The 18,187-nt window shown below is 35.7% G+C and overlaps 1 protein-coding gene across 5 annotated transcripts in view; it reads right to left on the reverse strand.

Annotated features, from left to right (window-relative positions):
* The window catches only part of INPP4B (inositol polyphosphate-4-phosphatase type II B), an 834,063-nt gene that overhangs the window by 42,396 nt on the left and 773,480 nt on the right, over positions 1–18,187 (reverse strand). For all 5 annotated transcript variants that reach the window (XM_032147659.2, XM_032147632.2, XM_032147654.2 and 2 more), the window contains 2 exons: positions 14,714–14,826; positions 10,584–10,738 (listed from right to left, as the gene is read on the reverse strand). In XM_032147659.2, the coding sequence (XP_032003550.1) occupies positions 10,584–10,738; positions 14,714–14,826 (268 nt within the window). The remainder of the gene's footprint in view (positions 1–10,583; positions 10,739–14,713; positions 14,827–18,187) is intronic.

Here is an 18,187-nt window from a genome sequence, read left to right on the forward strand (position 1 = left end):
CTTATACAAAAATTAATTCAAGACTGATTAAATACTTAAATGTTAGACTTAAAACAATAAAAACCCTAGAAGAAAACCTAGGCAATACCATTCAGGACATAGGCATGGGCAAGGACTTCATGACTAAAACACCAAAAGCAATGGCAGCAAAAGCCAAAATTTACAAATGGGATCTAATTAAACTAAAGAGCTTCTGCACAGCAAAAGAAACTACCATCAGAGTGAACAGGCAACCTACAGAATGGGAGAAAATTTTTACAATCTTCCCATCTGACAAAGGGCTAATATCCAGAATGTACAAATAACTTAAACAAATTTACAAGAAAAAATCAAACAACCCCATCAAAAAGTGGGCAAAGTATATGAACAGACACTTCTCAAAAGAATACATTCATGCATCCAACAGACACATGAAAAAATGCTCCTCATCACTGGCCATCAGAGAAATGCAAATCAAAACCACACTGAGATACCATCTCACACCAGTTAGAATGGCAATCATTAAAAAGTCAGGAAACATCAGGTGCTGGAGGGGATGTGGAGAAATAGGAACACCTTTACACTATTGTTGGGACTGTAAACTAGTTCAACCATTGTGGAAGACAGTGTGGAGATTCCTCAGGGATCTAGAACTAGAAATACCATTTGACCCAGCAATCCCATTACTGGGTATATACCCAAAGGATTATAAATCATGCTGCTATAAAAACACATGCGCACATGTGTTTATTGTGGCACTATTCACAATAGCAAATACTTGGAACCAACCCAAATGTCCATCAATGATAGACTGGATTAAGAAAAGGTGGCACATATACACCATGGAATACTATGCAGCCAGAAAAAAGGATGAGTTCATGTCCTTTGTAGGGACATGGATGAAGCTGGAAACCATCATTCTCAGCAAACTATAGCAAGAATAGAAAACCAAACACCACATGTTCTCACTCATAGGTGAGAATTGAACAATGAGAACACTTGGACACAGGGTGGGGAACATCACACACCAGGGCCTGTCGTGGGGTGAGGGTAGAGGGGAGGGATAGCCTTAGGAGATATACCTAATGTAAATGACAGGTGCAGCACACCAACATGGCACATGTACACATATGTGACTAACCTGCACATTGTGCACATGTACCCTAGGACTTAAAGGATAATAATATAAAAAAAAAAGTAAATAAAAGAGAATCAATGCAACAGATGATACGAATAGTGGAAATGATTTTTTTTTTTTTTTTTTTTTTTTTTTTTTACCTTTCCTCAATATAGTTTGAGGACATCACAACCATTCACAGTTTAGTAAAAACAATGTGAAAGGAAGCTGCCATGACAAAGAAGCAATAATGACAGTAATAACAGTATCACCACACATCAGTAACAGCCATGACGACATTTAATATTTACTGATCCTCGCTGTGTAACAAGTACTATATTAAGTGCATCAGTGATCATTGTCTCTTTTAGCGCTCATGACAACCCTATTAGATGAGGATGCTGGTGAAATTATCACTACAATATAAGTTTGACTTTACCAACTGCTTACTATGAACTATACCCAGTTACCAATTTCTTTATATATGTTGTTTCATTTTACGGATAAAGAACTTAAGCCCTCTTAGAATTTCATTCCCACTGCTAAGAAGTGGAGAAATCAGGCAGTCCAATTCCAAAGTCCTTCCCCTTACCCACTTTATGTGCCATAGTGGGGCAGCCTGCTCTTTGCTGAGCTGGCCTAATTGTTAGATTTTGGGGTATTCAGAGCAGTGATTACCCCTAAATAATACTGTTATATTTGAGAGATATCACATGGGATTTGTTACTAATAAAATACCAATTTTGCAAATGACATGCTTTATAAATTACAGTTTTGATCCCCATAATGATGTCATTCACACTCATATGAGTTCTGATAGGCTCACTAAACGGAAGAGAATGGGGTGTAATTATGCACAATGCATTTTTGCTCATAGGGCTTTAGGCCATTATCCTTTGAACATTAATAAATTATGCCCAGCATTTGAACTTCTCCATAATCTGTGGTCTTCTGATCAGGAGAAAAGCTTGCAACATTTTGGGTACTTATTCATACAGTTGCCTCCCAGTCCAGTTTTCTTTAGAAATTGCCTGTGAAGCCATCCAATTTGTTCCCTTGAACCAATGTCTAGAGTGCTATACCCAATATTCAAGTTAGAAGAAGGGTCGAAACCATTTTATGACAGTGTTTACCAGAGTATAGCAAGCATTCTGATGGAAGAAATGAAGTTTTAGACAGTATAATGATAATTCATTGAATTAATAGTTTTGGATTTATTTATATATGAGGACAAACACAATAGGCATATTGAGTATACTAATTCATGGATATCATTGGCTAGGACAAGGCAGTTGGTGTTTGTAGAAAAAATCATTAGGTGGTGAAATGAAAATTACTTCCTTGATTCTTTTGTCTCAACCTTCCAGGGGCATAAACAGACTCTAGGTTTTGGCATAACTGCTCTCCATAGACCATTCAGGTTTGGGCTGCCTGCATCTCAGCCTTCTTTAGTGAAAATGAGACCTTTCTTGGACTAGTTCTTGCTACACCTCATTTTCCAAGTGCAAAGGCATCAATCATCTCCCTAATCAACTATAGGTTTTTGTTTCTCAGATGGAAGTGTCTTTCCCTCATCTAAAGTGGAGCCCTGTCCCCCTCCCTGCTAAAAAGCCTCACATCATGTCACAAGCTCCTGTCATAGCATGATGCATTCTCTGTCCAAACCTAAGGGATGCTCCTGTCTTATTCCACTGTGCTTTCATCTAAAAAATAAAAATAAAGCGCATTTAAAAAAAAACGCACCACTCCTGAAACAGGGTCTTCTAAATGTAACTTAAACACAATAGGCCAGTGGTTTATTTATAAATGCTGGAAACCTTTCCTAATTTGCAATTATGTGCAAAACTCCATTATATGAAACATGGAAGACGAGATGAGTGAGAATCTGGATGGCCAATAAATGTTTAGACAGATATTTAATCTTATTTCGTGTTACTGAGAAAATATAACTTAAACAAAGATAGCACTTTTCATCCATCAGATGGTTAACAACTCTTACAAGTATTGGGACGTGTGGAGAAATGGGAACACATGTGCATGGCTTGTGGCTTATAAATTAGTATAGCTATTTGGAAAAGCAATCTGGCAGCATCTAGCAAAATTAAAAATACAAATGCCTTACCACACATTATACCTATGGGTTTATATACACGGATATACATATGAGAATGTCTATTACAGTATTGTTGGTAATGGCAAAACATCAGATGTTTTGCCATTACCTAAAATTAACTAGGGCAATAGATAAATTATGGTCTATTTATACAAGGGAGTATTATACAAGTTTAAAAGAAGATAACTAGATCTAAAATAAATAAACACAGATCTCAAAAACTTGATAACAGCTGAAGAAAATAAGTTGTTCAATGTACCACACATTACAATACTTATGTAGGCAAAATCACCTGACAAGTGTCATGAATGAATAAGCACTACTCTTATCCACTTAGATAATTCTAATACAGATTTTCCTAACTCCTGGCAACTTACCTAAATTGTATGCATCCTTAAGACACAATTCAGATTCCACCTCATCCAGGACACCTCCTGGCCACAGTGATCCTTTTTATCCTCTGAACCACTTAATAATGAACACTTTCTATGCTCTGGACTCATTTATTTGATTCTGTTCTTGTGGGAACTAGCAGTTTCCCCATATAGGATGCTTAGTGTCATTCTTAGTGCATAGGAAGTCCTCATTGACTATTAGTGGCTATTATAATTTCAAATGTGTTTCTCCATTTGTATAGCATGGTACTCTGCCATAGTAGATATACAAAAGATGTTCACTTTTGACTATGAAAATGACGACCACATATTTCTATTAATGACCTGTTTTCCCAACTCACCTCCAGAGGTGGGGCTCCTGACACATTAATTACAAGATATCCTAACTTGCCAGTGAAAGCTGTGGGAATTCAGGAGTTAGACATTCTCTAGTTCCACAAACTGAGTGCTGAGTGCTGCTCTCTGGGGGCCCCAGATATGCACTAACCCTGACTCTAAGCTAAGCTGCTTCTAGATTCCCTGATGCTATAGCTAGGCCTCTAGCAAGATTTCCAAACCCGGTATCCCACTAGCCCACTGTCACTGAGAGACAATCTAAGCCTTTTAGAAACCAAATGTTAATCCTGAGACTTTTTTCCTAAGACCTCGAAGACCAGGAGAACTTCCCCGTTTTAGCAATATCCAAGGATGCACTTTTAGAGAAAAATGTTTTAAGGAAGAACAAGCAGGATAGATAGAGATGGGGAGAGTGTAGAGAGCAAGGGTAACATTTCTCAGCAGAACACTTCATGCCCACTGGGTACAGAGACTTTAAGTAAGTGATCTCATTTATCACAACACTCACAAGAGGGCAATGGAGCATCATCTCACCTTCACACATTAGGAAACTGAGGCCTTGAGATTAATTAATGTGTCCACCACTGCACAGATAATTAGTGTTAGAATAAGGAATTAACTCCAGGTCTTCCTGGATTTAAAAACCTGTGTTTGTGGCATAAGTTAAATGTATTTGTTCCAATTAGATTCATTTACATTGTATTGGATTTTATTAAGTTAAAATATATGTTTCACATCCTTCTATGTCTAGGCACTTAGTTAATAATTTTGGGAATTGAAAGAAGTGGTTGACTTGGAAAGATGTGGATAAAGCTGATGGCTGCTCTGGACTATGGCTCCACACTCACAGGGTCTCAAGTTGCTATGACTGGAAAACAAACACTATTAACAAAAGAAATTAGGGGAAAGAAAAAGACCTCAAAATCATAATTTTTCTATCAATAGAATACTATGACAGTCTTGTCAGGTATGACTATAGGAAGAAGATCAACTAAAATTAGCACATACATTTTGTTCAGGAAGTTGAAGTCCTTTGTAGGCCATTCTTTGATTTCCCCAGAAAGATCAGTTCTCTTTTGGGGTTTATAGTGGATGGCTTATTAAAAGCTACTTGCTCTAACATGATTTCTAAGGATGTGTATTCCTTGCAGTATCTTTCACCTCACCTTCAGCTGAAGTAAAAACATCCCAAATAAGGTCAATTTTCATGTTTTTATTAATAACCCTGAGATGAAGGTGACTTTTCTCTCAGCTTATTCCTGTTATTTGCTGCAAATACTGACTGAAATAATGTAGCAAACATACCACTGAAACTCTCAAGGGAGGAGATAATACTTAGCAATCATGGAAAAACTGTTCCCAATTACGAGGTTCCCTACAAACACATTCCTTTCAAGCAGTCAAAAAATAGCTGCAAACTCCAATTACCTATGTTTACAATGCTTATAATTCTATTTAATATTTGAAATAGGATATAATATGAAATAATAGCAGCTCTTCTCTAAAAGTACAATCAAAAACAAAGAAAAAAGCTCAAGTGGAAACAAGACTAAAGATGGAAGAAACTTTTCTATTCCAACAATAATTGAACTACATTACTTAAAAGTGAACCCTATAAGGGAGGAAGTCATACAAATACATCTTTTACTGACATCAATTGGTTAAGAGTCGTTTACTTATAAAGTAGAATACTTCACAAATTATGCTCCCCCAACAGATAAATTACAGGTGCAACATGTTGAGAATATGACATTCAATAAATGAAACTCAATAAGGCCAATGGGCCTTTTAAGTCTCTTATAAATTCAATATTTACTGAAATAGAATGACTAAAGCCCTGTATTGCAAGGGTGATACATAGGTATATGCTGAAACTTACCCTGAGTCTTCTTACTAATGGCATATTAACTATCCTAATTTTAAGGAGCCATGACAGATTGAGAAAGTAACGTAGTATAAAACAAAAGACAATTGAGAACCATGGTGTCACATTATGACTTTGTATAGTCATCATCCTAGAGTTTCTGTTAAGGAAAAATAACAGTACAATGGTATTTTTGTTTTAATTTACTTTATAGAGGCATTAAATTTCCCTATACAATTATTTTTTGTTAAAATATGACATTTTAAAATCCAGTCAAATTTATTATTGTATTTTTAAGGTCCAGTCCTCATTATCTATTAATCAAATGTTTGATTAATAGGAAGTTTGAAAGTTCCTTCTAAAAATGCTTTCTGCAAATGCATTGGGACAAGACAGCTCTTAGCATTCCATGGAGAGTCTAAAACTGAAAACTGAATTCTGATAAAGTATTCTCCCTTTCTTAAAAAAAAAAAAACAAAACTGCAGATTACTGAGCCACCTTTGTGGTACAACTTGTGCCGTAGGTGATCAAGGTAGAATTTTGCAATACACATACATTTCAAAACTCAAGGAAAGGATAGACATACCAGGTTTATAGTCTTGTCATAATGTCATTAAAATCAATTACTGATTTAAATTAAAATTGGTTTAAATAAAGTAGACTTTAGTCAAGTGGTTCTCAATCATGGTTCCATCCCAGAAACTAGTATGTGGTGGGACTTTGCCTTTAACAACAACAAAAAAAAAGTTTTCTAGATTTCTGATGGGCAGTGAGGGTTAAGAATCGCTGTTTTGGTCTTAACGATATAGGCAACCACTAAGAGATCCTTACAGAGTCAGATCACTCAGACACCTTGTGTTAATTTTCTAATCTGAAGAGGCATTTATGCCATTTCATCAAACAGATGGTACCCGAAGGCCCCATCAGGAGTGTGCAGCTGAAAGTAATACTGGATATGTACAAAAAAGGAAGTCTGAATTTTTTGACAGTTGTACAAAGGGTGGCTTCAGGTGGTGAGCTGAAATGGTTTCTATTGTTTTTGAATTAGGATAATATTTGCCTATTTGTTTTTGAATTAGAATAATAAGACTTTTACTTTCATATTCTGCAACTTGTACTTATAGATATGTCACTATCAAGTGATAACTTCATATGCTTAATTTAAAATGCCTATGTATGCACAATACAACCAAATACATAGGACCCAAAAGTTTTAGAAACCCATGTTATTCATGTATTCCTTTATTGTATATTTATGGAGAAAAAAATTATACTATGTTCACTGGGTACTGTTCTAGGTACTGGAAATACAGTAATGAACAAAGAGAAACAAAAATCTCTACCTTCAGAGAGCTGCTTCTTGTGGGGGGATTTCTGAATAAGAGTCAGATGGAGCTTTATTTATTTATTTTGATTTATATACCTTTGCTCATCATAAATAATTTGAAACTGCTACAGAGATAAGCACAACAGAAAATACTTAATATAGATAAGAACAAAATAAAATGAAATAAAGAGTGATATGATAACCTTGGCGAACTTTATTTTTCCCTCGAATTTTTACAATGAAGAAACCTCAGTGAATTTTTAAGAAATCCAGAAAAAATAGCCTGGAAGGTGATTGGAATAATTCAAAGGTAAAATAAACTGCAACTGATGTTAACTAAAATTAAAAGTTGCAGTACATTCAAAAACATGCAAATCAAATTCCTTTAAAACACTGATTTTTAAAAATCCAGAGTTGTTCCCCAGAATGTCTGTAAAGTTCTTAAAAAATTAAACCCTGGGACCCACCTCAGATCTTCTCAATTATAATCCATGTGAGGTCTAAACATATGTATTTCGTTTTAGTATAGGACATGTTGTTTTATTACAAAATTGAACTCAAGATGACGATAACTTAAACTTCATCTTGATATACTTTTTAAAATAGATTTAAGGGGTACAGGTGCATCTTTGTTACATGGACATACTGCATAGTGCTGAAGTCTGGGCTTTCAGTGTAAACATCACCTGAATAGTGTACATTGTACCCAACAGGTAGTTTCTTATCCCTCACTCCCTTCCCATCCTTCCACCATTTAACACACCAATCAAACGTGTATTTTTTAAATTTCCAGAGGTGGTTCTGATATTCATTTAAAAACCACTGCCTGAAGGGTGGGACTTGCTAGATGGCAGAGTGAGAAGCTAGGCAAATCTGCTTCCTCTCAGAAAACTCAACTGTAAAATATTGTCAGAATCCAGAATTTTGGGACCCCAGTAATCAATCAGCATTAAGCAGTAACTTGAGAAATGTTTATTCATGAACCACTCACTGTTGCATGTGGGGTAGGAAATTTATAAGAGTTATATGTATACAAATATTTATAAGAAATTTCTAAGGTGACTTAAATTCTACAATTATTTCTAGATACATAATACACATTAGCATCAAAAATGTTTATCAAAAACCTATTCAGGGATTGTGATGCTTCCATAATTAACACAGCATTTGAAAACACTTGCACATCTTTAAAGTGCTATTTAAAGAGCTAATTTTCTTAAATAGGGAAGATACTGCATTTGAAACCTTATTTACAAGAGCTGCCAGGACACTTTATTTTAATATATGCTATTGTAGTCCAACCTTACGTCATAAAATATTCACAAACATAAAACTACAAGGATCATAATTAGCTAGATTATACTGCACATGGAAAATCAGAGTATTAACATCACAGCCCTTGATTTTTTTATTTTTTAACCAATATTATTTAGTGACTACCATGTGCCAAACATTGTTAATTCCTGTACATGTATCAATTCATTTAATCCTCGAGACTGTCCTAAAATGGAGCTACTATTATCATTTCTGTTTTAAAAGATGAGGAAACTGAGAGGTACAAGAGGTTGAGTAACTTGCCCTAAGGGACTAAGAGGCAGGGAGAGACTAACTTGCCTATGGATAATGTATGGCATATAGCCTGGATTCAAATTAGCTGGCTCCCAAACCTCATGTTCTTATCTACTCTGCTGTGTTGCTAGAGCTTGTAAACCTATGAGCCTGTGTTGTAAGGCAAAATACCCAGAGGGAAATGAAGGCAGTTATTAAAGAAAAGAACACATCTTATTTTCTTTAAATACATGCATACATATACACAAATACAGGCCGACACTCACACTCTGGCACAGTCCTCATACACAGACAAAACCAAAAGAAGAAGATCACCAGAATACTAGGGATTTGAAGTTAAGCCTTTAGTGTTTTAGATTAAATTTCTAGTGCCTTACCTTAAAAACACAAAAATGAATCATCACAAATGCTATATCATGAGCAAATGTATTACATATATAATGTCAATCATAGGCAATACCAAAATATATTGTTCTATAGTATAAATGTCCAGTATATACATAGCCTTTATTTACCTGTTTGAATTATTTTATGTCTAATTTAAGGGTCCCCTCTTCTATCTTAAATAAACGGGCACACCAATTTCATCTTCCAGAATATTTCTTACCAAAATCAGTTTAGTCCCATGCTGTACCTGACCTATAATACCATGCATTCCTGCATTTGTTCCATCTATAGTGACATTTGTGTTCTTTTTCTGCAGATTTGAAGATTTCATACTTGAATTTGGTTTTTTACCATTAGTGCTGAGATATTATTTTTTGAAAGAAGTTTTTATATCAACCAAACATGTTGTATATGACTGAGATGTTCATGTCAGGCCTCTAAGACATCCTCACACATTTATCAAAAAATTATGATAGAGCTCCACTGAACAATGAAAATGCCAAGAGACATGAAATGGGATGAAATACAGAACTTCAGAAACCTCTCATTAGTGAGAAAACATAGAGGCATAGAACAAGCACAAGCAAACGTCAATGTCGCCGATGAAAGACTGCAGCAGTTAAAAGAAAACTGATAGCTAATGGCAGGCTAGATAAGAAACAGACCTCTCCAGTGAATCACATGACGTTCCTTTCTGGGAACCCAGAGCCTGTCCCATGATTCCTAGTGTGCTTCTGAGCTAGGCTTTGCAGCAAAGAGACAATTTCTCCTAACTTTTTAATTAACGTGTGTCCTTGCTGATAGACACTGTGAATGAAGCACTTTTTCCTTCCCCTTATGGCTTAGAGTTTAGATTTAATTACTGTGGAAATGAATCAAGAAACATGACTTCGGGCATAGCATTTTAAATGTTGGCAGAGTAACCATATTAATTCTCTATTTTAAAGTATCAGTGTCATCCCATCTTTATGATGAGTGATGTGCAAATAACTTTAGAAAGGAGGTTACTGACCCAGAGACTCTGTGGGCCACGGGAATATCACCTATTAGTTGTAATTTGGAAAGCTTTTGTTTGGATAATGAGTTAGTTTCATTCTGCAAGTACTCATAAATACTTGTGCATCATAAAAATTTGCTCTTATGGTGTTATATATGAGATTTTCGGGGCCCCTTAACTTGAGCCAATGAGCTAATATATAATATCATATATAATAACGCACGTCATCAAATGTGTACACAGCCACATTTTCTAAAAATGAAAAGTTTAGAAAAGTAGCCTAAAATGAGTAGGGGAAATATAGATAGAGATAAAATTATTATACAGGTAGAGAAAATTATCTCTCTCTCATGCAATAAGCTATAAGCCATGAAAATACAGTAAAGTTCTGAAATATTTAGTCCTCCAATAAAATATGTATTTTGAAAAATAAAAATAAAAACAACTCAAAATGACCTTAAAAGGAAAAAAAAAAAACTTGAAAAGCATGTGAGATACCTTCTCATGCAATCCAGCGCTCGGATAAAGAAGTCCTTGTGTAACTGGTGCTCATCTCTCAAGATTGAGCATTGTTCAAGTGTCACAGACATCGATGTCCTGTCTTTGGCACTTTTACAACAGGTGAAACGAATACCATTTAGTTTGCGGCAAATCTGTAACATATGTAAAAACGAACGTTTATTGTTCATTTGTAATACTGTAAAGTGTTGGCCTCCTCCAAACACTTCTAGTCTAAACACATCAAATATAAATTTGGGTTTCTGTTGATAGTCAATTGGTTCAATCGGTCTCATCAAATGTAAAAGCATTACCTTTTCATTTCAAAAGCCAACGCAATGGACCTAATTTATTTAGTTCTTTGTACATGAGGGGTGGAACTGCTGAAGCCATATAAGATGTGAAATATCCAGCAGAGGACGCAGCACACTACCCGAGGGGGTGCCTGGTCTGCAGTGTGTGACAATGCTAAACTAACCCCAGCTCAGAAACAACACCTTCATTGTAAAGAGAAAAACAAACAGAAAACAAACAAAAAACAAGCAAACAAAAAACTATATTCCCTGGATCAAACAGTTGATTCAAATCGTATATAGCTAATATTCTCTTACATTTAAGAAACATTTGCTAGTCTTGGTTTTATGTTTTGAGATTTTAAACATCCTCGTGGTGCCTTACAACAGACAAGGAAACTACTCATCAATACTAAAAAGGAGAACAATAGAAATGGCCACTGTTTGTTGCAAATTGACTGTGCTTTAGGGTACGACACTAAGAAATTTCATATACATTTGCTCTTTTCAATAAACTTCACAGGGGCCGGGCGCAGCGGCTCATGCCTGTAATCCTAACACTTTGGGAGGCCAAGGCAGGAGGATCATTTGAGCTCAGGAGTTTGAGACTAGCCTGGGCAACATAACAAAGCCTCCTCTCTATTAAAATAAATAAATAAATAAATTAGCTGGGCATGGTGATGCATGCTTGTAGTCCCAGCTACTTGGGAGTCTGAGGTGGGAGGATTACTTGAGCCTGTGATCATGCCACTGCACTGCAGCCTGGGCAACAGAGTGACACCCTGTCTCAAAACAAAACCTCCCAAATTAACAATAAAAGTAAATAAATAAACTTCACAGAACTCTAGAGGAAGATATAATTGTTTTCATTTTACAGATGAGGAAACTAAGGTTTAGATGGGTTAAGTAACTTGCACATAACAGAGCAGAACCAGGATTCAAACAGAACTCTACTTAAGTTCAAGAATCAAGTCTTTTAACTTCTGTTATGTTCTGTTTTCCTCTATAGTTCTTTCTTTTTGTTATTCTGACTTAAGTCAGAGAAAAATCACTGACCATCAATACTCTCTTGTCTCACTGCCTTATGAGTAATAGGGGAATCATTCCATTCCTTTCTCTTCTATCCCATGGTAGGGTTCTAATATGAGATATCAATAATCAACTTCGGCATTACAATGCTAATCAGTGTGCATTTAAAATAGATCTAATGTGATATAACAAAGGTCTTCTTTATTATCTGTCATCAAGCAGTCTTTAAAAGTTGTCCGCTTTTAAAAGAAGGTAAAATAATATAGCTAATCTAGAATTTATTACCATGTTTTAATTGTCATTCTTATACTTAAACTTAAATTTATACATCAATATTAATTCAGACCTTTGGTACTTCTATTTCCAATACAGGTGACTAGAAAAATGTGAGAGCATGATTTCTCCATACAATCTTCTTACATCTAAAAAATTCTAATCCTTTCAAATAAATAGTATTTCATTTTTAAAAATTCTTATATTTATAATAATAAAATAGACTATAATGGCTATTTATGAGATATGATTTTTAAATTGAATTAATATTCTTTAAAATTTATTGTTACTATCATATGCACTTGTACTACTTAGAATATTTAATGTTCTAAATTTAAAGTCTAGTGGAGGTAAGGGCACTTCCATCAGAGTACACAGGTTAGGCCTTGATTTCTACAATACCTGATTTCACACACTTGATTGCCATTTGTCCTCTTTAAATCTTCACTTTTACTATTTAAACTTGAAGAAGATAAAACCAAATGACTTTATTTTTATTTTTATTATTATTATTTTTGAGATGGAGTCTCACTCTGTCACCAGGCTGGAGTGCTGTGGCACAGTCTCAGCTCACTGCAACCTCCAACTCCCTGGTTCAAGCAATTCTCCTGCTTCAGCCTCCTGAGTAGCTGGGATTACAGGTGTGCGCCACCATGCCCGGCTAATTTTTGTATTTTAGTAGAGACGGAGTTTCACTATGTTGGCCAGGATGGTCTCTATCACCTGACCTCGTGATCCACCCACCTCGGCCTCCCAGAGTGCTGAGATTACAGGCGTGAGCCACCATGCCTGGGCACTTTATATTTTTCAATTAGAATGTAAAACATTAACTAAAGCAGTATTTCATTAAATAGATTTTAAAAAGAAAGGAAAATAAAATAAAAACAAATATTAACAAAATATTTTTGGAAAATATCAAAAGGAATTTCTGTATTTCTTTATTTTAAGAGTATCATAAATAGGCCCATGATTTACAAATAGAATATTGAAACTGAGGCATTAGCTAACAGAAATGCTACTAATCATTCATTCAGTGGTGAATTGTGAGTAAATCATATTTGGTCAGTATACACACTTCAAAAAAAAATTTTAGAAATGTGTGGGATTTATAGGAAAACTTTTTCATACATTAAAATGGGAAATTTCATATACTAAAAGAAAATATACACTTGTGTTTACATATGTGTATCCCTAATTTATCTATTTACATAACTTCACAATATGTACATAATGACACATTTATATGTTTGTAAATCATCAGATGGCATGAGTATCAAACTATCTTCATGCTGTCATGTTTTCAGTAAAATAGAAAACGCAATTTATGACCTAGCATTGTGAAATTTTTGTTAGAATTAACAACCATAGTGGTCTTAGAAGATACAAAGAGCAGCCACACTATTAAAAACAACCGTCATGTAAGATAGTATGGTGCTAAATGGAACCAGTGTAAATGAGCTGCCTGAAAGCAACATTTCATATTGTTACCTTTGATGTTCTTCCCTGGGGCTCCAAGAAGGCAGGAAGGGAAACTAAAGAAGCTTTCCTCTGCCTTGCTTTTGGTAAATTATTTCATATGGGCTCATGGTAAATTATCCATTCCTTTTTTCCCAGAAGAAAGTACATGATATTGAATTATAATTGAAGCACTGTAAGTAGGGGAAAACTTTCTGTTTTAAATGCTATGGCTAGAGAATGAATAGAGTATGCTAGAAGCATGGTTAACCTGAGCTCCAAATTATAAGAGTAACACCGCAGAAACTGCAAACATGGCATTTATCATAAAGATCTTTAACATGTACCTTTCCTGATGGAAGGATGCATTCCTAATGAAAGGATGTTTGGGTCTGAATGTTTAACATAATTCATAAATTTCATGTGAGCTATGCCTCAACAGTTACCAGATAAGAGCCTTAAAAATACAGGCATTTTTTTTTTTTTAACCTCTAATTCTTCTAGAAACCTGGAGTGAGAACACAGGCAGCTCTTTTACCCCAAGGGCACCATTAAATGAGAAAGAGCTATACAAAATATAGTTCATTACCCCAAGAGCAATCCATCAGTAATGAATTCTATGCCAACATCTAAATTAACAAACACATTTATAAGCTCATTAACTGAACAATATGTCCAGAAGCCTTATTGAGGCTGTGAATCAGAGATCTGATAACCACATTCTGTTGAAACCATATGTCTCTAAAGCAGCAGTTCAAAATCCTGGGTGATACGGGCAATTGACGTTGCAACACGCAACAGTAAGGAACTCATAGACATTTCCTCAGAGTGGAGAACACATCCAAGGTTGGTAAGAATAGCAAGTGAGCAAGATTCTTTCTTGAGTGCATCTTCTTCCATCTTATGTTCTAGTCTATGGATAGAACTACCAACAAGAGTAAAAATGCCTAATCCACGGAATAATAGAAGATGACACCTGGTAACCCAAAGTGCAGAGGTTGGACCCTGCACGGTAGAGAATTGATAATATTTGCTGGTCATGACATGGCAGGAAATAAGATTTGACATGAGAGTGCTTACCGTTGCAGCCAGCCACATAATTTCTACATTCTTTCTTTTTTTGGATTGGATATTTTGAAGGAGATTTTCTAGTAATGCTTTTAAATCATTTTGTTCCTGAAAATGTGAAATATCTGAAGGGGGAAAAAACAAAGGAGAAAAATAAAATGAGACAGTGTTCACATTAAGCTGACCATGGAGTTTTTTTCAATACATTTATTTGCAAACACAACTTTTCTTTTAGACAGGGTCTTGCTCTGCCTACCCAGGCTGGAGTGCCAGTGGGGCCCAATCTCTGCTCACTGCAGCCCAGCCTCAATTTTCCAGACTCAAGTGATCCTCCCACCTCAGTGCCCAAAGTAGCTGGGATTACAGGAGCACATCACCATGCCCAGCTGCTTTTTGTATTTTTTGCAGAGACAGGGTTTGGCCATGTCACCCAGGCTGGTCTCAAACTCCTGAGCTCAAACAAACTGCCTGTCTTGGCCTCCTGAAGTGCTGGGATTACAGGCATGAGCCACCGCACCCAGCCTCAAACACAATTTTATAACAACAAACATCATTTGAAGCAAAGAGTGTCTGAGGATAACCATACTTATTAATTTATCTGGTTTTATTCTTTACTTACAAATATGCTTAATTCTCTCATTCTCTATTCTGTATAACTATGGTAATATCAAGTGGTCCTACAGTACTACTTTACCAGCATTTTGGACAAAGATGTTGGCTTCTGTCTCACTTTAATGAAAGCATAAGACATAGATGTCATGAGATATAACTTTCCTTTTTTTGCCACTGAGTAGCTAGTCTGAATCAAGAGAATATATTAAATTGAACAACTCAGGGGTGGGAGAAATCTGAAAGTTCAAATAAGACACATGAAGTCAGTTGCTATACAGCAAGTGTCCTTGAACTCAGCACTATTAACTTCTTGAATCAGGTAATATTTTGCTGGGAGGAAGACCATACTGTGCATTACAGGATGTTTCGCAGCATCCCTGACCTCTACCATTCACACGCCAGTAGCAGCTTTCCCAAGGTAACAGTAAAAACGGCCTTCAGACACTGCCAATTTCTCCGGACAGAAAAATATATCCTGCTTGAGAACCACTGCTATAAAGAAGCACAGATATGACACAGAAAGAGGAAAAACATGAGGCTATACTTCACAGTATGAGATAATTGGGTAGAAAGCAGGAAATGACACTGGTTGCTCAGATTTCTGCATACTAACAACTAAAGCATGGGTAATAAATGGCATACACTTTATATTAAAAACAGAGACAATGTACGTTATGACACAAATGTCCCCAAGACTTGGTGAGATGGGATTCAATATTAGTGATAGAAACAAAAAGACTGTCTAAGTGAATGGCTGGGTAAGTCCTGTATAGTATGAAAATACACTCTATTGTTGAATCCATAAACTGAGAGATAAATTCCTGAGAGCTTTAACTAAGGCTAAAAACAGGAGAAAATAAGATGGACTACACCTGCGTTACCAAGTTTCACTGAAGAAATAGATGACATATTCCTTACAAGTTCACAAAAACTGACACAAATGAATTTTAGCAGTAATGAGGCTTTGTACTTTTTCAAATTTGTACCAGATGTTGCAGTTTAGCAAAATTATATATCTGAATAGTTCTAGTTTGTGACTTTAGCTCCAGAGAAGAGAAGAAGTATCCCAGTGAACTATACTAGTGATATACATCTAAGAGCAGAAGTGGTTGGTAAGGTGGGAATTGCCATTGAAAATAATCATATCTCATCTTGGATTTTATGACCACAGAATAGAGGAAGGTTGGGTACAATTCAGATAGGTTTAGGGAAGTGAGGTTCAAAATAGTCATATAAAATATATGCATGTTTCCACTGAATTTGTTTCTAAAAGAGAAAGTTGTCAAAAGTCATGTCTTTACTATGTAACCACAAATGATTCTCATACAAAAGAGAAAGTTCGACTGAAGACATCGCATTGCGAGGTAGAAGGTTCTCTGATATACAGGAATTTCAACAGGACACAGCCCAAGGATAGCCTAAAGATAAAGGGAAGGAGGCCAAATATGGAATGCCTTGAAGGGAGTTATAAAATCAGACCAGGACTCTGTGGCTAATCAAAGAAGGTAAGGACAATAAGCCTGCCTTTTAATTTATAATCATGGCATGCAAGAAATAAGAAGTCAAGTCCACCATTACTGCTTTTAATGTTGATAAATGGCAACCAAAACAAACCCAGGGGAAGCCATAAATTAGAATTATAAGCAGCCATTAAAAAGTATGTACAGGTATATCAGTGACATAGAAAGTGTCCTTGATATTGCTAAAAAGAAGAATTGGCCAGATTAATGAATAAACTTATTTGTGTAACAATGTGTGCTTGTGTGTGTGTGCACATGCACATGCATGCCTGTGTGTATGTTGGCTTCTCTTGGCATATGTATATAGGCAGAGTGAAACATTAGTTTAGATATTAACAGTGGCCATCTTTAGGCTGTGCAACTTAGTGTAATGTTTCAACTGCCTTTTCATATCATTTTAAATGAACACATATTGCTTTTAAATAATAAGATGATTTTAAGAGCAATGGGGAACAGAGAATGTGCATGAGAAAAGGAAATAACTTAAATTGTTTTTCTTGGCTTCATGGTAGAACAGTTCATTATATCCTGAAGAACCTAAATTCTTATGATATAAAGACCTAAATTCAAAATTTCCACAGTCTAGTAGGGTGGGATAGATATTTAAACTATTATTAAATCCAGTACATTGCAGGCTATGACATAACTCAGTAAAGATTTGTGAAGCAAGGGAAGCACTGGACTGGGTGTGGGAGGGCATCTAGCAAAGATAATGCTTTGCATCTATCAAGAGCGTTTGAGGCTGAGGGGAAAATAGCAAAGGCACAAGACATGAGCCAGTACTGCAGAAACACGGAGTGTGCGGTTCAGAATGTCCTTGGAGTGGTTATTCCTGGGGCAAGATTTATGAAGGAGAATCATGTTCTGCTATGCTGGGGAATCTGGGCTTCATCCTGGAAAATGCGGGCAACTGATGAGTTTTAAACAAGGGCTTAACCTCTTCTGGAAAGCCCCTGAGCTTCTTTCTGAAGTCAGGCTTGTACAAATGGCTTTCAAGCCGTTTTGAAAGCAATACAGAATAAGAAGTTTCCTTTAACACAAGATGAAGACATCACATCTGGAGAGCTGATGCATAACAATGCAATTTTAATTAGCAGTACTTTATTATGTATTTGAAATTTGCTAACAGAGTAGATTGTAAATGTTCTCACCACACACACACACACACACACACGCACACACACACACAAACAGAAAATGATAACTATCTGAGGTGATGAAATAGTAATTACTTTGACTATGGTAATTATTTAATAATGGATATGTATAATACATCATCAAATTGTATGCCTTAGGTATACGTAATCCTTAATTATCAAAAATACCTCAATTTATAAAAAGAAAAAAGCTTACT

The sequence above is a fragment of the Hylobates moloch genome, unplaced genomic scaffold (assembly GCF_009828535.3).
Source record: "Hylobates moloch isolate HMO894 unplaced genomic scaffold, HMol_V3 SCAFFOLD_3, whole genome shotgun sequence".
Lineage (NCBI taxonomy): Eukaryota > Metazoa > Chordata > Mammalia > Primates > Hylobatidae > Hylobates > Hylobates moloch.